This window comes from Ursus americanus, chromosome 13 (genome assembly GCF_024610735.1).
Source record: "Ursus americanus isolate L20-20 chromosome 13, mUrsAme1.1.p, whole genome shotgun sequence".
Taxonomy (NCBI): domain Eukaryota; kingdom Metazoa; phylum Chordata; class Mammalia; order Carnivora; family Ursidae; genus Ursus; species Ursus americanus.
In genome coordinates this window covers 67,188,271-67,209,305 of record NC_142139.1, presented here as the reverse complement: position 1 = coordinate 67,209,305, position 21,035 = coordinate 67,188,271, and the positions used below count along the sequence as shown (strand labels likewise).

The 21,035-nt window shown below is 39.2% G+C and overlaps 1 protein-coding gene across 2 annotated transcripts in view; it reads left to right on the top strand.

Annotated features, from left to right (window-relative positions):
- The window catches only part of CDCA2 (cell division cycle associated 2), a 50,148-nt gene extending 36,782 nt beyond the window's left edge, over positions 1-13,366 (top strand). For both annotated transcript variants that reach the window (XM_045774115.2, XM_045774114.2), the window contains exons 14-15: positions 5,879-6,050; positions 8,657-13,366. In XM_045774115.2, coding sequence (XP_045630071.2) covers positions 5,879-6,050; positions 8,657-9,876 — 1,392 coding nt within the window. In that variant the 3' untranslated portion in view covers positions 9,877-13,366. The remainder of the gene's footprint in view (positions 1-5,878; positions 6,051-8,656) is intronic.
- Positions 13,367-21,035: the final 7,669 nt, after the last annotated feature.

Genomic DNA, 21,035 nt, shown 5'->3' with positions numbered 1-21,035 from the left:
AATTTCCAATGATGGAATGATGCCAGGATGTATTTACTGTTAAGTGAAAAAAAACACGAGATGAACAATAACATATATAGTAGGCTTCTTGGTACTGAATTGTGACCCCACCCCCCCACCCTACCCCCAAAATACTTTTGCATTGAAACCTTACCTTGAGCACCTCAGAATGTGACTATATTTAGAGATGGGCCGTTGATGGGGTGATTGAGTTAACATGAGGCCGTTGGGATGGTCTCTAATCCAGTCTGACTTGTGCCCTTATAAGAGGAAGTTTGGACATAAAAGGAGATCCTAAGTGCGTATACACTCAGGAAGTAGACCATGAAAAAGGCAGCAGGAAGGCGGCCATCTGCACACCAAAGAGGGAGGCCTCAGAGGAGATCAGCCCTGCCAGCACCTTGGTCTTGGACTTCCAGCCCCCAAAACTGTGAGAAAATAGATTAAGACTGTGTAAGCCACCTAGTCTGTGGTGTTTTTACAGCAGCCAATATGACAAATGAATATACTATGTTTTATCAAGAAAATAGGAAACATTAAACTCTGTGTGTGTGTGAATGTGTGTATATACTAATACACATAAAATCTTTTCATGAAAGTGGGAGAGTAAGCCAAAAACAAAAACTGATTACCTCTAGGGACAGGGGACAGAGGCGGGAATAGGAAGGACTCAAAGCTGCACTTTATTGAGCATGTTTTGTACTTTCGACGTTGAACTGTGTCAGGGTTATACATGACTGTGAAACAAGTCAAAATTATGAAAAAGAGAACAGTCCTTAAAATTTGGAAATAAAATGAAGCAAATTAATCTGGGTACCAGGTTGGTGACTTGACCTCACAAATAATTCTTTCAAACCTAGAATTTAAAAAAGTCCTTGTGGAAAGCATCCTAAGGACAAGAGTGACTGCAGAGAGAGTGAGCTTAAACAGTATGAAGACTCCTGTTGAGAAAGCGCAATCTAGAATAAAGAAAATAAAGGTTTTTATGGGGTTTTTTAAACTGTCATTAGGAATCCAGACTTTACCCTTAGACAAAAAATAAAAATTCAAATTCAGAACCTTGTTAGGCCAAATTTGAATTGGAAACATCAGTATGGACTCATGTTTTTTCCTTTAAAGAGATTTCCTAGCTCCGTCAAGGCTTAGAAGCAATGAGCTCCCCTGGAACCTAGACTGCCATTTCTGAATACCATTTTCAACTAAAAGGGATCAAGGTTCCGGAGTGAAATGGTTGCTTTTGGGTTTATGAACAGCATATGTAGGAAACAAGCCTGGGTTGGTACCAGTGTGCAGTGAAGGAAGTTTAAGAAACCACTGGAACCATGGGGAAGGACCTCAAATCATCTCAAAGGGGCTCCTTTGTCCGAAAGGTGGGACAGTGTGACTATCAGAAATAACAATTGCAGGGCACCTGGGCGGCTGAGCCGGGTAAGCATCTGCCTTTGGCTCAGGTCATGATCTCAGGGTCCTGGGATCAAGACCCGCATCGGGCTCCCTGCTCAGTGGGGAGTCTGCTTCTCCCTCTCGCTCTTCCCCTCCCTGTGTCTCTGCTCTCACTCTCTCAAATAAATAAAACCTTTTTTAAAAAATAACAATTGCAGTGGATTGAAACACAGACTTCAAATAGGAAAAAGCACTTCATAATAGTTAAAAAATCTTAAAGGTGACCAACCATTAGAAGCTAGCTAGGACACCAATTCGGTTTTGTGAAAACTAGAATATACAGGAGTTCTATTTCAGGGAAGCAAATAGTTGATGAGGGGAAGTTATTTATAGGAGAATTTCTACTAATAAGTAAAAAAGACACGTTCATGAAAGTTGTTGATCATGGGATAGAAGGCTGATGGGAGAGCCAGAATGGATGGATTGGACTGAACACCTGAGCCCATCGGTCAATCACAATGTCACAGGGGAGAGAACATGGTCCTTCCAATGCAATGAGGAAGTCTACAGGCATCCATGAAATGCTCTTTTCAAAAAAAATCCAAAGCGAATCTAATCAAGCCTAGATCTAATGACCAGTTTTAGGAAGTGTAGAGGAGAGGCAAAAATAAAGACTCCTTGATTGCAGTCAACCAAATCCAGAGTTTGGCTAATTCTCCGAAACAAGTACCTCAGGTTAGTCATCAAATAAATGGCGAGGGAAGAAAGATAGATTAAAAGATCTATCAACCAAATGAAATGTGTGAGGACCTTCTTGGAATCCTGATTTGAACAGCTGTAGAAAGACATTTATGGACCAATTGGAGAAATTTGATCTCTGGGGAAATAATAGGGAAAATTTGCTGTCTTTGTTCTTTGTGTCTAAGCTTTTTATTTTGAGATCATTTTAGATACTTAGGCTGTTGTAACAAGAATTATGGAGATTTCCTAAGTACCCTCTACCCAATTTCCCCCAGGGATGACCTATAAAAGTTAGACAATATCACATAGAAAAATACCAACACAGTCAAGATACAGAACATTTCTGTTGCTACAGGGGTCTCCTCTTGCCCTTTTGTAGCCCTGCCTACTTCCCATGCCTGTCCCCACCTTAAGTGGCAACCACTAATCTGTTCTCCATTTCTTTCATTTTATCATTTCCAGAATGTTATGTAAATGTAATCACACTCTATGTAAACTTCTTGCGACTGGCTTTTTTCACTCAGTGTAATTCTCGGGAGATTTATCCAGGTGGTTTCGTGTATCAACAGTTAGCTCCTTTTATCCCTGAATGGTATTTGTTGTTATTTAAAAAAAAAAGGGGGGGGTGATCAATTTGCAATATATACCTCTATCAAGTCATTACATTATATACCTTAAGCTTAAATTTTATCTGTCAATTATATCTTGATAAAGCTGGGGGGAAATGGCATTGTAAAAGGAAAAAAATCAATAAAATACAATGCCAGGTAATAAAAGGTTTCATTTTCTTATGGAATAAAAAAAGGAACTTTATCTCTTAGGGATACTGCAGAATTTTCACATGAAATGGGGTAATGCCTGGGGTTTGCTTTAAAATAATCTGAGGGAAGGGGATCATAAGTGAATCCTGATTTCTATATGTTAGTAATTGTTGAAGCTAGAGGTTGGGTACCTGGGATTCAATATACTATTCTTCCTGTTGTGTGTTTAAATTTTTCATTATGGAAAGTTAAAAATACAACACTATGAGCCTCTTATTTAGAGAGATGGAGGTAGCTATAAGAACTAAAAATGGAACCAATAAGTAAACGAGGGGTAGGGAAGTACGTGCTTTTCATCGTAAGTTCTCCTGTACAATTTGATTTGTTGCCATGTACATGGATTATTTTTAAATAATTTTAAAGCTACGCACAGGAAGCAAGTTAAGAATTTGTGCAAATATAAGAATTTATGTCTGTTTCATGATCTCCTTCACTGAGAAGAAATATTGGTGATTCTGGACTAAATGGAAGCACTCTGGGGATAATACCTTCACTTGTCCTTTATCTGCCTGAAGTCATAAACCAACCTAACCGTTTGTAGATCAATGGCTTCCCTAGGATCCCAGTCATGTGCGGCTTCTTTAGTACAGTATAAGCAAGGCTTTTTTGTATTGGAGCAAATTTAAGTTTTGATAAGGTTCTGGCCTCTGCAGATGAAACCTTCTAATGGACAAGCAATACTAGATGTATGTTCATGACAGGTGTTTTAATCTTTCGTCTTGGGTGGTGTACTTCTACTGGTGTACTTTGGGTGGTGTACTTCTACTGGTCCATAAGAATGAAAAAGCATTATTAGTTTTTCATCATGTGTAGCAAATTTTATGAAGTTTAACGATATCTTTTCTTTTACATTTATTCATTCATTTGTTCATTATTCTTGTTTGTTGAGAAGTCATTATGTGCCGGGCACTGTTGCAGGTACTGGAGACATTTTATATGAAGAAAGATGTCCAAAATCCTACTAAAAGGGTATTTTCTGTACTATGAATCAGAGGCTATTCCAGAAGTTATAACCTGATGACAATGACCATAATGTATTAACTGTGTAGCGCCTGTGTCCCATAGAAATACTGAGCATAATTTGGTCTTAAAAATATTTTTCCCTGTATCAGTTCTCACAGTACTAGGAAGGAATGTAAAAGAAAGAGAACAGCCGACTCATAGCTCTTCTGTATATGGCTCAAGCCTTATTTTAACCATTTTGCTTATGTTGACTGAGTACTTGCCGCAGTTATCTGTGGTGTGGGCTGATGGGGTTCCCACTTTGGAGCGGAGGAGGTACAGAGAGGTGAGGTAACTTGCCTAAGATCGTAAGGCAATTTAGGGGGCAGAGGCAGGCATCGGGCACCAGAGGTCATATGCTCTCTTTGGCAGCTCATCCGTGGAGCCCAAGTTAAGATTTTTCTCTTGATTTCCACATCCATTGACCAAGCTATCATTTCCCCAACTGTTCCATGGAATGTCAACAGATGTTCATTAAAAAAAAAAAAAAATTTTTAAATAAAATAAAAATTCATGGAAAAATAGTTAACCCAGCATTTTCCTAATGTGTATGGAGATTATTTATACCGAGGACTTCTCAGAGAATTTAATGTTAAATGTATATTGTAAATCACCAAGAGGAACATTTATCTTGTACAGTTCTAAAATTATTTTTCCATGGAATGTTTTGTTTTGTTTTGTTTTTACAGGATATCTATAGATATCTCAAGGAACATACAGTTCTGTGCCGTTTTTGTACTCTTGAATCTCATCCACTCTTTCATATCATTAGTTTCTATGCTTTCACCCAAATGATCTTTCTTCAATGTAAAATCAAATGTTGTCACTCCCTGAATCACTGTGCAGTGACACTTCCTTCCTTTCAGATTCCTACTCATTGCGTACCAGGTTGCCTTGCTTACTTTATGGAGCGGTCTTGAAGGCCCCCTGTGGGCCAGGTACCCATCTCGCTCCATATAGAGTCTGTCATGGTTTACATGTATTACAGTTACCGTTAGACTGGGAGCCCCCTAAAGACCACATTCTGTTTGGTTTTTGTTTTCTACCTAGCAGTTAATACCTGTACATAGTGGTTTCTCAATAAATGTTTGAATGAATTCTATTTTCTGGGAGCTTTAATTGCTAAAAACATGTACCTTATGTTGACCTAAAGTCTGGTTCTCTCCAGTATTACCACATTGAGTGTATTTCTTTTTGCTCATAACAATACAACGTTTGAGTTTCCCCGAAGTCCTTTCCATGTGAAACTTATTTTTTTTTTAAAGTGAACATTAGTTCTCAGTTGCTAACATGGCAATCAAAACTGAATTTAATACTACATTCCAGATGTTGTCACAACAGTTAATTTTTATAGAAACCCACGTGTTTTCCATCAGTTATTACCAGACCATTGTCCATCATCTTCTACTTGTGCTTGTTAACCCATCTTATTTTGACTACTCATTTTAATCTTGATTAAATCATCTGTTGTTAGAAGCATCTCAGGTAGCTTTGTGTCATCTTTAACTTTCATGTATACAACTGTTGTTTCTCCTTCCAAACCTATGAGCAGAAGACAGTCTACCATAGCTTCCAGTAGATGGCTCATTCTAGGTTAAACTCAAGTCAGCCTAACTGTATCCTACTTACAAATATCTCATGTCTTAAGTCTGTCAATTCTCCAACATCTAATCTATCTTTCACTCACCCAGAACTTATTTTGGCAAATGTTTTGTGGAAATGTAGACCATTGATAACCATATAATCTGTAAATTGAGTTCTGCTTCATATTCTATTTGGCTTTGTGTAAGCTCCCCAGCCCCCCATGCCTGACTCAGAATTTTAAACAGCATAGCCGGTCTCAGGTTTTTTTGGTAAGAATTAGTTAAAGGATCAAAATTGTGTATGGTGTGACATCTTTCCCAATTACGGCATTTTAATGTATTTCACAGGCTTTAAAAAGTTGCAGGAAGAAGAAAGCAAAGGGAAAGAAGAGCGTTCAGAAGTCTTTATACGGGGAAAGAGACCTTGCTTCGAAGAAGCCGCTCCTCAGTCCAATTCCTGAGCTTCCTGAGCTCTCGGAGATAATGCCTCCCACTCCAGGCGCCGGAAGGCTGTGTTCAGGTATCCTGTTCTTCTGTTGATGTTTTATGTTCTCCACCACCTACTTGCTGTTGCACCCTCTTTTCCCTTTTTCCCATTCACTGTTAAGGAGCATACAAATAAAAATAACAGTCATATGACCATGAGAATTTTAAGGAAGCAGTAGTTTGTAACTTTTACCCTCTTCAGAATCTGATGGGAGCTCTGGATCCTCTCCCCAGAGAAACTAAGACACAAGATAGTGCGTATAATTTTAGGGGAAATAATTTCCTTCCATCCCTTTTCTTTTTAAAGCATTTTAATATTTTTTAAAGCATTCTGTTAAAGTAAAATGAATTCCGTGTGCTGTTATGGTCCGTCATGAAGAGTAAACAAGGTGATGGTTCAGTAATAGATAAATCTTTTATACTTATGGACAAAAATAGAAAATGATTCATAACATTTATAAATTGAACTTAAAACAGTTTTGTTGGAAAGCGAAGATTAAGTCAGTTGACATACTGGTTAGATAAAAATTTTAGTTGCTTCTGTTTTTTAATGCCTGTGTTTTAAAATTCACTAAAATCATGCTGAAATTAATGAGTATGTGTTCATTCAGTGTGTTAATTTTGTATAGAATAATTTTAAAAATAACTCTTTGTCGGTCATCAGAGATGTAGAGCCTGCATTCCATTTGCAACATATCTGTAGGATTTGTAATAGATCCAAGGACGAATAAGGTATATGCCACCCTTGACTGTTGGCTTCTACCTCCTTAACTTCTGGAGAGCACAGAGTTTAAACATACCCAGCTAGACCATCATCACACACACGCTGCTCCAGACCCTGGGCTCCAGCCACTGGGCATGGGCGGGGCTCTCCTGCCCCAGCACCTTTATGTACTGTCTTGGGACAGGGGGTTGGCCACCCCACTTCTTTTTAATCTGGCCTAATGCTGCTTATCCTTTAAGATTTAGCTCTGCTGGCTGCCTTTCCAGGAAAAGTCTTTGTTCACCTTACACCTTTACCATCGAGTTGGTAATGTTCCATCTACCTCCCTCCCCTGCAAACTGCAGTCCCCTTGAGACTGAAAACTAAGTCTTATTTCATTGTATCTCCAGTTCCTGACCAGAGTTTTTCCAAAGATATTAAACAATGACTGTTAGTATAGGTTTTCCGTATTGCATCTTATTGGAGAATTTATTTTTAGAAATACCTGAAGGATTCTTTATCTATAACCAGTGGTATCATCTGTTATAAGGGTTTAAAGCAAAATCTTCCCTCCTTTTCCATTTTTCCCTGTCCCTTTTTGTCTCTCTTCCTGCCTTTATCCCTGTCCCCTATCTTTCTTCTCTAGCATGTCATTTTCATGAAAAATACATAAACATCAATTTGTAAAGTTGTGTAAAGAGCCCAACTGATATACTAGTTGGTTGCCACTGAGTGGACCCTATGTTAATCTCTACCTTACATGACCTGATTTTAAGTACCCAAATCATGAAATACTGGTTTTTAGATTTTTGGCTTAGCTGATGTTTTATATATTTTACAGTTCTGGTTTTGTTTAAAACATTTTTTATACTTAAATGACTGGCCAATTAAGAACCTTACTCTGCGATAGCAAGAGAGATGGCATCCAGTAGCATTGAGGTTTTGAACACGGAAAGCCTGAATTTTTTTAGGCTATGTTCCACAGCCTAAATTGTTTTTTAAGATTTGCTTATTTATTTGAGAGAGAGAGAGCACACATGGGAACTAAGGGAAGGGCAGAAGGAGGAAGAGAATCTCTAGCAGACTCCCTGCTTAGCGTGGAGCCCAACCTCGAGCTCTATCTCAGGACCCTGAGACCATGACCTGAGCTGAAATCAAGATGCTTAACCGACTGAGCCACCCAGGCACCCCTTTTCTTTTAAAAAAAATTTTTAAAGTTGTATTTATTTAAGGCTGTGCTGCATAGCTTTAAAACCTTGATGATGTTTCTTTCATCTGTGTGATGTGACAGAGACACAGGACAGCCTCCACATGCCGTATCTTCCTGGAGTCTGACTTTTTAGTCAGATGGAGGTGGAAGGGGAAGATTTTTAGAATATTGAAGCAAGTATAGCTCTGTTTGAGAATACAGTGCAGTTGAAATCATATTAAAATTTTTAACACAGAGCATAAGACCTAAATGTCTTCAAAAGTACCCTTTTGGCTAAACCCTCAGATCCCCCAGAATTCCAAGTTTTCTTTTCTCTATTTCAGGGGAAACATAGCTAGAAAAGTTGCAGAAGCACCGTGGTGCCCATTTTCAGTAATTCATTTCTCGGGAAATGTGAAATGTGGCTGCCTCATGCTAATTAACCTTGTAGTGTGGAAAGTACATTAGAATAGAGGAAGCAATTTGAGATATACTTCTCATTTTCATGGTCTGAGATTATGTACTTTATTCACTCATGTATTAAATACATATTTTCTTAACCTGTGGCTTGGGAAAGAACTAAAAAAGAGCAGGATGACAGATGGGGCAAGTACAGCGTACCATTTGTAAATCTTGTGAGTTTTGAAAGCCTAAAACACAGAATAGGATATGGCACCTGTTTGATTTGTCGACCTTTCTTTCCATTGTTACTTTTTAGTGAGATTTAAACTTATTTACATGCCCTTAGATGATTTCAACTCCAACGGTGAACTTGAAGAAGCAAAGCTTCCTAAAAGAAAGACTCTTTTGCCCCAGAACCCAGAAGATTTGCAGATGAATCAAGGCTTTAATAAACGCGATCTGTCTGCATTCTGCGGCTCTTACACGAAAAGTTCCTTGTCGCTTATTAACGCTACTTTAGATCAAGATTTAAATATAAATGCCGTGGCAACTAATGAACATAAAACTATTCCAAAAGCAGAAATTAAGTCGGAAGTTGAGAATGGACTGAGAGCTGGCCCTGAGAGTGAAAGTGGTCATGTTTCTTGTGCTCCTGTGACCGCAGAGCCCTTGGCATCAGATGATGCAGAATCCAGTGCTATCCTGCCGTCCCGGGAATTGGCTGCTGCCGGTCAAAATGTGGAAAACCTTTTTCAAATCTTTAAAATTTCAGAAGATGTAAACATGAAGTATGAAAAACAGGATGACTTTTTAATAGCTACAGAAGGAAAACTGCAGCCCATGCATTTAATGTCTGACTTACAAAATGAAGAGGTCTTAAGTGGCAACGTAAAAGAAAGTAAAAGTCCGGAGGGAAGAAACTCCCTAGAAGGTAAAAGTAGCACTGGTACGAGTGGTGGAGAAAAGAAGCATAGAAGACGCTCTACGTGTTATTCCAACAGCCAGAGTTTATATTTGGAAAAAAATGGCAATCACAAACCTCCCTACATTGTGAGTAGCTCTCTAGAAATTGGTTTAGAAAATTCTGAACTGTATAAAGATTTATCGGCCTCCATAGAGCAAACCTTCCAGAGAACAAATAGCAAAACAAAAGTAAGACGTAGCACAAGGCTACGAAAAGATTTGGAAGATGAAGGGCTTGTATGGATTTCAGTTCCATTTCCTTCCACGTCCTGCACGTCGCAAAGAATGAAAAGGAGAACAATATGTACCGTTGACAGCAGAGGATTTGAAAGCCTGTCCCTCTCTCAAGAAACTGTGTCTTCTGGGCAGAAACCGGGTCTGTCGCTGTCCGTATCAGGTAAAGAAAACAGGGAGGGCCTCGCGGCCGGTTCTTCCAGTTTACCTGGAAAGAGGAGGAAGAGCCTCTGTACATCTACACTCGCAAATTCGGAAGATACTACTCAGTCCAAGTGCTACAAAAGAAGAACCTCTCTCGGCCAGAAGGGAGAGAGCTCTCTCAAGGACTTCGAAGCAGTCGGACACGTCCGGGAACTAAAGCAGTGACTGGCATTTCCTACAGACGTGTGGCAGCAGAGAAGGTAACTGTCTGTGCTTAAAAGATCCTTTCATTCTGATTCTCATCGTTTGTTCAACTTCGCTGTTCTACAAGTTTCAAATAAAATCATTTGAGTTGAACCTATTTCTAAGTAGAAATAAGTGAATTTCTTCATTCGAAAGGGAAACATTCTATTAAAAATGTTCTTCTCTCCCCAAATAGTACATATTTACTGAAGCTTTCACATTAGTACATGTTTACTGAAGCTTTAGAGTCTCTGTTGTAAAAAAAAAAAAAAAAAACCACCACCATCTTCTAGAATTGACTCATTCTGTCTGCATGAGAAGAGTTTAACAAACAACATGGTAGAATTAATGTAATTTTACAAAAATTGAAGGGAATACAAGGTTAAACACTGTTAGAAAATGAGAAAAGATGTGTTTTTAAAATGCTGCCAAAAAAAAAAACTGGTTAAAAAATGTTAAGAGGAAAGATGGAAATCATAAGACTTGTTGGTTTAAAGTTGAGAAGTTTTAATGATTTCCTTTGTCTCAAATGAAAATTGTGTATTAATAGGTTAAAATCAAAACTTAAACATGGCATTTTGGAAAATTCTTTCAATAATCAGAATATTATAAATCTAGCATTATAAAATGAATATATAGTTTATAAATAACTAAGGTGAAAGCATTTTCTCCTTCAAACAAGATTCTTACATGCTTTGTGGGGTGGGAGGTGAAGGATTGGTTTTTGGTGAAAACAGAGCAGTTTAGTTGAATCATCTTCCAGATCATTCCAATTAGTCACATGTAGGATTTATTCCAAGAAATCCCAAATTAGTAATTTGGGATTTAATTCATGGCTCTCCATTTAAAAATAACATTTTTTTAAATCCAAAAACTAGTAAGAAAGGGCCCTGGAAAATGAGTTTACTTAACGTGAAGGTGGTGGTAGATGGCTGATTTTTTTTTTTTTTAACATGGTCTTTTCCAGCAGTTCTCTTTATTTCACAATATCAAGTACTGTCACTTGTTTCGGATTTTCCAGTTACATTTCAGCAGCGTCCTCTCCTATCGCCGTTTTGATGACGGCAGTTGGAAAATCTAAATTGCTATATATCTGGAATATGTGAATGCACATAAATCATTGTATCATTAAACAATTGTCTTTGAAATCCTTTAAATCATTAAACTCTCCCGCTCCCTGATAGCAGAAACATGTTAACAAATAGAGCTCTCTATAAATAACACAACAGGGAAGAAAGCTCCTGCTGAGCGCCCATTTCCCCCGCCTCAGATAGAGACTATTTGTTACCTTCTTGGCACCAATAGGTCTGGAACTCCTGCTGCTAAAGACTCAATGTATTTTACATTAACGCTCAAAGTGATCCCCAATTTCTTCTGCTAAAGGGTGGATTGTTTAAAAAATTCTTTTATCTTTACACGTAAATTATTTATGGGCTTTTTTCTCCCCGTTTATAGTTTGGTATGGTTGGCAAATCACTACCAGTGAAAACAAGCCCCCCCCCACACCAAAACGAAGCTTTTGGGTTTGGGTAATTTAAAAAGAAAAGAATAAAAACTTTCAGAAACATGCGATGTTCAGGGTTTTGTTTTTTAAAAGCTTTTGGTTCTCCTTTAATGTGAAGACTAAAACTACTGATCGTTTTTTCTCCCCTTTTTGCTGTATGATGATGTATAATCTCATGAGTATTTGAATTTTAAGAATTTCACATGCTTATTTTATTAAAATGTGCTGATGAGGATAAGAGAAACATTTGATCCGTGGGATTTTTTGGCTGGACTTTTCAAATGTAAAATTGTTATGTGGCATCTCCAGTTAAAAATGTAAACACTTGATGCCTTTTGCTGGTTTCAGGATGTGTGGGTTTAAATGTTTCGTTGATATTTGTAAATAACAAATAGGCAGTTTTTCTAAAAAGAATAGGTCCGAGAAATCAAAGCAATTTGGACATAGCTTTATCCACTGTCTCGTTTGTATCCTAAGATTTGTGAAAAGTTAATTATTTCTGTATTTGATCATGCTTGCTTGTTTTTAGCTGTTTCTTTTCATTATTGGTTGAATCAGAAACTGGGCTTCAGAAGAGTTTGTCCTTGCCTTATCTTTTTTTCCTGCGGTAACCCTTGACATTTTGCCTTGCCAAGTCTGGGGGTCTTTTGTTGCTCCTGTAGATGCTCGTTTGTTCCAGAAGATGGCAGCATGACATCTGGATACTTTACCTTAAGCCCGGGCAGCTCTTCCTTGTTGCTGTGGGTGCTTCCCTTTAACTTGTATTTTCACTCATTTTTATCACGAAAATGATATGTGTCTGTTGGAAAAAGTAGAGAACGGTATACAATAGCAACTGTCTTCCTTCACCTCATGGGAGCATCCCGCAGCCACACCTGCCTCTTCCCAGCTTTCTGTGTAAACACTGTTAACAACTGGCCTGCGTCTTCCAGACCTTCGCCTGTGCAAACATGTTTTCTAACGGGACCACTGTAATGTGCCATTCTGCCACTTAATTTTTTTATTCAACAAAATACCATGACTAAACTCCGTGTTGTTATGGGGAGCTCCCGTGCTCCTTAAGTCTTTTGAATCCCTGCATAGGGTTGTATACCCTGCACATCTGTAACTTAGTTAGCCGTCTCCTTACTAACGAATGCTAGTTGTCTCCACTTCTTTGTGGCTGAAAATTATGCCACGCTGAGCTTGTGTGCACATGTCCATAAGATAAAGTTCTTGAAATTAAAATTAATTGGATATCAAGTTATCCTCCACTGTTCATACCTGGTACAGTTCTCTCATAAAGATTTTGTTATGCATCGCCTTCATTCAGCCTGTCACGTTCTTCTCCTGCCGCTTGAATGCCACTTTGCTTCCGTTTCCTCTCGCTGCCCCCAGCTGGCTCTTGAGCTGTGGAATCGAGTGTGGGGCTTAGACTTGGTGTGACAAGGAGGAAATGAGTATTAATGCCCAATTCATGCTTTAGATCGAAAGAACTTTGTTTTTTCTGAAGTCAGGTGTATTGAGGTGTAATTGACTCTAGTAAACTGTACTGAAATTCACCTTTTTAAGCGTACAGAGTGAATTTTGGCAATTGATCCAGTTATCTAATGACTACCGCAGTTACGTAATAGAACATTTCCATCACCTCGGAAGACCTCCTGCCTCTTTGTGGTCAGTCCCCTCTCCCCTAACCCCAACCCCTCGCAATCACTTAGCAGATTTCTGCCCTTCTAGATTTGCTTATTCTGCAACGTTGTTAAATGGATGTAAGAGTTAGAGCCTTTTGTCTTTCTTGAAATTTAGCAGAATGCTTTAGAGATTCATCCATGTTTCATGTCATAAGTAGTTGATTCCTGTTTATCGCCAAGTAGTAGTATTCTGTTTTATGGATGTACCAGGTTTCTTCACTCATTCGCCAATCGATGTATTGATGTTTGGATTGTTTGTTTTTTTTACTATTACAAATAAAGCTGCTATAAACATTCACATATGGATTTTTTTTTTTTTTAGACACGTTTTCATTTCTCTTGGGTAAATACCTGCGAGTGGGGATTCCTGGGGTGTATGGTTGGGATATGTTTAACTTTTTGCGAAACTGCCGGGCTTTTCCATCGGGGCTAACCCATTGCACATGGTCACCTGCAACGTGCGTGTTCAGTTTGCTGCACATTTTCACCAGCACCTGGCGTTGTCTGCCTTTTTCATTGTAGGATTCTGGTCACTGTGCAGTCGTATCTCACTGTGGTCTTGTTGTAGATTTCCCTAATGACTAATGATGGAGAACATCTTTTCCTGTGCTTATTTGCCATTCTTGTATCCTCTTTAGTGAAGTGTCTATTCAGATTTTTTGCCCACATTTTCTTTACTTATTGGTGTTTCCCTATTGAGTGAAACAGTTCTGTGTTTATTTGGATACAAATTTCTTTTTTTTTTTTTAAAGATTTTATTTATTTATTCTACAGAGATAGAGACAGCCAGCGAGAGAGGGAACACAAGCAGGGGGAGTGGGAGAGGAAGAAGCAGGCTCATAGCAGAGGAGCCTAATGTGGGGCTCGATCCCATAACGCCGGGATCACGCCCTGAGCCGAAGGCAGATGCTGTGCCACCCAGGCGCCCCTGGATACAAATTTCTTATTGGATGTGTCTTGCAAATTATTTTTCCCGGGTCTGTGGCTTGTCTTTTTATTTTCTTAGCACTGTCTATTAATTTCAGTATAATCTGTAATTTATCAGTTTTTTTCTTAGTGGCTCATGCTTTTATGTTTTATCTAAGAAATCTTTGCCTAATTCAAGAGCACAGGGATTTTCTCCTGTGTTTTCTTGTAGAAGTTTTACAATTTTATTTCTCAGGTATTAGATGTACTTTGAGTTGAATTTTTGTATATTGTGTAAAGTCAGGGTTTTTTTTAATGGAAATTATTCACCATTTTGTTGAAAAGATTATGCATTCCTCGTTGAATTTCTGTGCCACTTTTGTTGAAATTGGTTGACCTTATATGTACAGGTTTGCTCTGGACTTTATTCTTTTCCATTAATCTGTGTTTAAACCAGCATCACACCATCTTGATTACTATGGAAAGCTTTTTTCTTTTTCTTTATTATGATTCTTTATCATAGTTTACGTTTAAAAGTTCTTTTTGTGAGGGAGGCCTGTAGAAGCAAAAGATTGACCAACGAGTTCTATCTGGAGCCTACAATTATACCCAGACTGTTTTTCCATTTAGGGCAAAGAATCAATAATAAGCTATCAAATATGGGAAGGAAACCAACTTCTTTGGGTCCATACACATTCAGCCCAGTGCTCTTGTAAATCGGTGTGCTACAGTTCATGATTCTATATTGTCACCCTGAGCCACTATAAGATTTAGTCATTGAGAATTCTCTTTTTGAACACTAGCATATAAAATCAGCAAGAAAATAAGTGAGTTGAATTAAAATAAGGTTCAAAAGTCTTTGCCAAAAATATTATAAGTCTGATTCATTTCTTCTCATAAATAAGGTTTTTACTATAGTTTGGTTTTCATATAAAAACTGCCACCACCCTTACACATAAGCCTTAGCGTTTGAGAATTATTTCTTAAACATGGGAAGATTTTACTGCAGTGGGTCACCCTAGGTAGGCAGATTGTAGATTAATTAATATGTATGCTAGGCATTAACTTCTAATGTGATCACTCCCTTCAAGATACTCCGTTTTCTCTAAGGGGCAAAATTATAATCCAGGGTGACTATAGAGGCACGTCCTGGTCCTCTCAACCCTGAAGTAGCACCACTTGGAGATCAGGTAAGTTAGTTTGGTTTCTTTCTGGAAGAAGTGATGCTTGAGCAAAACACACGAACAGGACTTTTAGGTGAATGGGGATCCAAAAGACATATTCTATTCCAAACATAATTATTGTAATTATTTTGTAATTTTTACAATTATTTGCTGTGATGAGGCAATATCAGTTGGCCTCATCTCATACACGTTTTTGCTTTCAGTATCTTTCTTCCCATTAAATTCTAACCTATGAGTAAATCTGGACAAAGCGTGGATTCAGAATTAGACTAGAGATTGTGAATGTACATAACCGAGTTCTAAAGAAATCTTTCCTCTTGAATGCTAATGCATTTCTATCTTTTGTATTACCAGATTTCTTGGTAGTGTGTCAAAGGGTTGGCTCTGGGCTTGGAATCCATGATCAAGTAAACAGAATTGGGATGAAATTAAATCACAGTAAATAATTATACATACAAAAATAAAGTGTTGGGTTTTTGTGGCTTTTTGGCCTTTATTTTATTTGGAGATTATTTCCTTTTTTTCTTTTCTTTTTTTTTTTTTGAAATTATTTCATAACCTTAACTTGGCTCTAGAATCGACTAATTACTGATGTACTATGGCCTAACAGTTTCAAATTTGTCTGCTGTTGTACTGGTGTGTTCATTTTGGTACATTCTTTGATCCTTCTCTGTTTTTTATTAAATCATGATACAGACTACAAGTAACATAATAGCTTTGGTGAGAAGATGAGTAATTACTGCCATTCTCTTGATACATAGTTTTGTCCCACATCTTCAACCAAAATCCTGCTTAGCCTGGGGGTGACCTTAATTTTAAGATTTATTAGGACTTTGGAAAATTTTAGGATATTGAGAAGCAAGTGTTTTCTGGAACTTCTATCTGTAGATACTTTAAGCATTATGTCAGTTATATGAAAAGGGAGAATGAAAAGGCATGCACATTAAAGAAAAATACAAGTTTGCATTTTCTAAGGGGTAGGTGAGGATTTGCAAAATTTCTGAAGGCTAGTTGTACAGCAGCCTTTCTTCAGGCTTCCTTCTTATCTGTCCACAGCATACACAGTGTCCAATAAACAGTTTACTTTATATTCTGTGTGATAAGTGGACTGTGGGGGTGCAAACAGCTGCCATTTTGGTTTTAGATATAATTTAAGAAAATTGCAATTATATATATGTATATATATATTTAAGTTCCAAATTCCTAAGTGTATTTGTGAATTTTTAAGCTCTGAAATGTTAAGATAGTTATTCTATTTATTTGCTACGTCTAATAATTTTTTTATTCTCATGGCCTTATTTACCCACTTAAAATTTGCTTTAAAAAAATTATTCTTCCACTTGCTTGTAATGTTAAATGTGGTGATTTGTTACGGACATTTCTATTTTTGCTGTTTAAAAACAAACTGCATTTCCAGGGTTGTGGTATCTGGTAAGCACGAAGTAAATGTCAATTTTTTTCTCTATTTAGGCATATCAAAGAACTAAGTAGCATCAGGTGTTTACAAAAATTGGTTCTTCCTCATGTATGGCCCAAACAGTGACATAATTTTTGCTTAGTATAAAATTGGTGTCGAACAGTTGAAACTTCATAGAGAGCAAAAGATTTTTTGATTCAAGTATATTTAGTTCAGATGCCAGACACATGGATGTAAAGTGTGTGATTTTATGCCTAGCATTTGAACCCGGACAATGTGTTCGTTTTCTAATTGTTCGTAACAGAACAATAATCCAAAACAACCAGTCTTCTCTTGTTTTAAGTATACGTTGGGAATGAAGATTTCAGAAGTATTCCCTCAAACCTGAAAAACCTGGTGTTAGTCTTGGGTGATTTCCAGTGACCCTGTGACTCCCTTCTTCCTGCCCCCTGTGTAGATTTGGAACTGGGCAGCCATTTTTGTTTTTGGAAGGGAAAGGAGACAGATATAATGAATGACTTTTATTGTGCAATATTTCAAACTCTCTTGAATGCATTCGAATGGGATGGAAAGTGTTCTGCCCTATGTCATAGCCAAAACAAACAAAACATATTCCCTAAACCTGGATGTGTGTTTCTCTCACACTGGCAGTAGTTAGAGCTCAGCTCTCAAACAAGAATTTGGTTTGACAATTTTTAGCCCTTGTTCAACTGAATATTAGGATAGGTCACAGCCAAAGCAAATATTGTGGGGAAAAATTAATACACATATTTACAGCTTGCAGGTGGCTTTTTTTTTTCTTACATGTTTGGTATTTGTCTTAAGTAATTGCATTTGTAGTAATACTTTTAAATAGACTTTTTTTTTTCGCTGATATTTTTTAAATGAACTTCTCTCCAATAATAGTAACTCCAAACGTAAATAAATTCTACAGAGGTCCCTGAAGAGTGATAAATGTTTGAATTTAAGTATTTAAACATTTAGAAAGACCACTAAGAATCTGAGAATTCTAGGAATATCAGACCCAGCAAATATGCAGTAAAACTCCCTTGATGGTAGCCTTCTATGGCCCCCGAAGAATTCATTCTAGTGAGTATCAATGACTCCTTTATGATGATGCCTCCAACATTGTTTACTGACTCCAACCACCCCACTTAGGTTGTTAAGTATTCCCACCCTTTGGATCTGTAGGGAAAAAGTACTCTGCACAATCAAGATAATTCATTTTGTAATGCACCATTGTGCTTCATGACCCTGGCAAAATATATTTTTTATTAGAATAATAACTTTAAATTTATGGTCACCCATGATCATGGTTTGTGCCTTAACCAAGAAATACTGGAAACATAAATTTTTGAGCCAGGCAGTCTGCCTCGAAAAATGGTAGCAAAGACTTCATTCAATCCACCTTTTAGGTCCTTCCTTTGAATTAGAAAATTCAAACGTTCATCAGATGTTTTGTTGAACAATTTCAGACATCTGTGCGAATGGACATAAGCCATTGGATAATTCCATTGGCCGTTAACTTTTCCTACGATAAACATTACAGTCGGAACGCCGCCTGCATCTTGCATTTCGGTTAGTAACATTTCACATTACTGCAAAGATAGCTACTTACGAAGCACTGCAAAGTCCAACTGTATTTCCATCAAGGAGCCCGACTGGCATGTTCTGGACATAAATCATTTGAAGGAGCGGGTGGTTAGTGTTGGGTGGTGTGTCTAAATGGTGGGAAATGGAAAGACTTCTGTATTGGATAAGTGGGTTCACGAGGTCCATGGCTCTCGGGCTGTCGAGAAGCCAACGTGAGTGTAAGATTTAAGATAGAGGGGATAGGGGTGGAATGCAAACATCTTGGCAAAAAAAAAAAAAAAAAAAAAGCTCTTTTCTATTTTAAATGTTGCTCTAAGTTTTCCAACTAAGTATTCAAAATTAAATGCAGATGCATAGGGTTCTTTCACTAGGTAGTCTAGGAATAATGGGACACCGATTTATCAAAGTTCTACCTCTTTTTTTCCACCCCATGAGAGCCGAAGATTTTTTGTTTTTTTGCTAAAAATAAGTATGGTTATTTTTAGATTTTAAAAATGTACGTTTCTCAGTCAAATTGGAATCTCTTAATGTGCACTGTGGCTTCCTTTCCCCTCAGAAACCTTTTCTTTAGGTATGTAACCTGGGCCCACCTGCCTTCCACTCATAAGCCTTAATCAAGGTTTTAACTCTTCCACTTTATGTGTTTGGGTTTTTTTCAACCCACACTATAGTAAAACATACAAACACCCTTCTGAGGTATTCTCCTGTCTCTCGAAGGGCATAGCAAGACATACGATGTTTCCATCTTAGAAATAAGACGAACAAGAGGGAAGTGGTTTTCTTTGCCTACACAGCGAAAGAAGCAATAATAAAACCTGGAAAGACTGGGGGCCTTCTGATACTGGGCCCCATCGCTTATTTCACTTGCTTCAGCTCTGCCCACCCCCCCTTCCACTTGCCTGCTTAAGGAGGTCAGGCCATTTGGGTACTTGTTGGCTGTTCTTATGAAAGTTTATTTGGAGCCCTTGAAATCAATAGCTGCCATGGGGTTTTGAAGCCATCCAGAATCTCACAAATAATCAAAAGTTGCATCTGTCTTCTTAAAATTACGTGAATGATGAGTGTTGATTTACCATTTATTCTATAATGTATTTGGGGGTGGAGGGAGAGGGGATTGGGAACAGGAAAGAAGCCAGAAGAAATAGCGTTCAAACCAGAAACCAGGACTGCATCTGCGTTTAGATGCCAACACTTTGAACAAGCAGCACTCTCCACCCGATCCCTCAAATGTGTCCAGTGTCCCCTAGACGTGTAAAGGTCTGCGGGGATTTATATCCCGTATTTCTCCACGAGGGGAAAACAGTTCTGGGCATACCCCGAACACTTCCGAGGCATGTGTCCTTTTGACATTTCCCTGCCTTCCCAGGCCCGGGGCTCTGCCATCTCCTGGAGCAAAGAGCTGTTCCGGCCAGGCCAAAGCTGTAACAATATTAAGATGTTTTCCTCAACCTTGTCCCCAGAAAGATACTGTTTCCAGAAGACTCTTCTCCCCTGGGCATTACATCATGAATTGATTCAGTTCTTGGAGGAAGAAATTGGACAAAATATAATAGATTACCTCCTGGGGAAACATACTTAGGTTGTTAAGTATTCCCACCAGAAAACTAAGAAACTGCTTATATATTACTACTCCGTCCACATTTAACCTTTCACCTTACCGCGGCTGAGCAGGGTGCTTTTTTCTGTAAAGGTTTTTGTTTTAGCGGGGGTCAGAGAGAACATTTCTCCTTTATTTTTTCAAGGAATACAAGTATTCTTTGTGTTGGCCATCCCCCGGACTAGGTCCGTTTCGCGAGCCGGGTGTGCCACCAGGCCCTGGGGCAGGCGGGGAAGCCGCAGCCGCAAAAGGGCCCCCTTTCCGCGCCCAAGCTCTGCCTCCCGGTGGGCCGCGGCGGGGCGCGAGGGGTGCAGGGAGCCGGTGGATGGATTTAATTTTCCTTAAGGGTTTCTGGCCCCTCGGGCCTCATGGCCCGCAGGGAAGATGGCCGCACGTGTGGAGCGTTCGGGAGGCAAACCCTCGGTCACATGGAGAGCGTGGCCCCGCAAGCGATACCGGGGTTGAAGAAAAGGATCGCGTTTCCTCTTTTCCTGGGAACCCGTTCTCGGACAACGAGGTTTATGATTGATGAAGTAACTCCCGTCCAGTAAACAGCGCAGGAAGAAACGCGGGAGCTATTTTCTCTCCCAAGTTCCCAAGTTCGAAAGTTGGCGCGGAAGGGGCGGATGCAATTGGCCACGTGCATTCGCTGGCTGCGGACGGTGCTCGTTGGACTGTAAGCCGGCGGGTGGGGGAGCTGATGAACCGGAGGGACCGTAAAACAGCAAGGCTTTCATCACCCCGTGCCCAGCTGGTGACTGGAAGCCAGGCAGCGTCCAGAGCCTCGTTAGCAGATTAGAGGACCGCGCAGCGAGCTGGCAGCCTCCACGCGCGGGGTCGCTGACGACCTGGTTGGTAGGGCCAGTTTCCGACTCTGAGGCAGAAGCAGCCGAAGCCGTCAGCGACCCTCAGTTACTGTCTTGTCTCATAAATCTCCAGTCGGGGGATCGGCGCAGGCTCCCCGGAGCACTGATATCTATTCCTTTATTCCTTTAGCCCAATAAAAGCCCTCTAGTGGCCCCAACCACGTTCCTAGGTCCACCTCAGACGGCTGGGCTCCGTATCTCAGACGCGCACCTGAGGAAATAGGAACAGCCTCCGTGTTTAGGTGAGACGCAGCCACGGGGCGGACTAGGTACACGGGACCTCTGTTATGTGTGCAACTTCCTGTGAATCCATAATTACAGCTGACCCTCGGACAACATGGGTTTGAACGGCATGAGTCCACTTATGCGTGGATTTTTGACAATAAATACAGTACTATCAATAT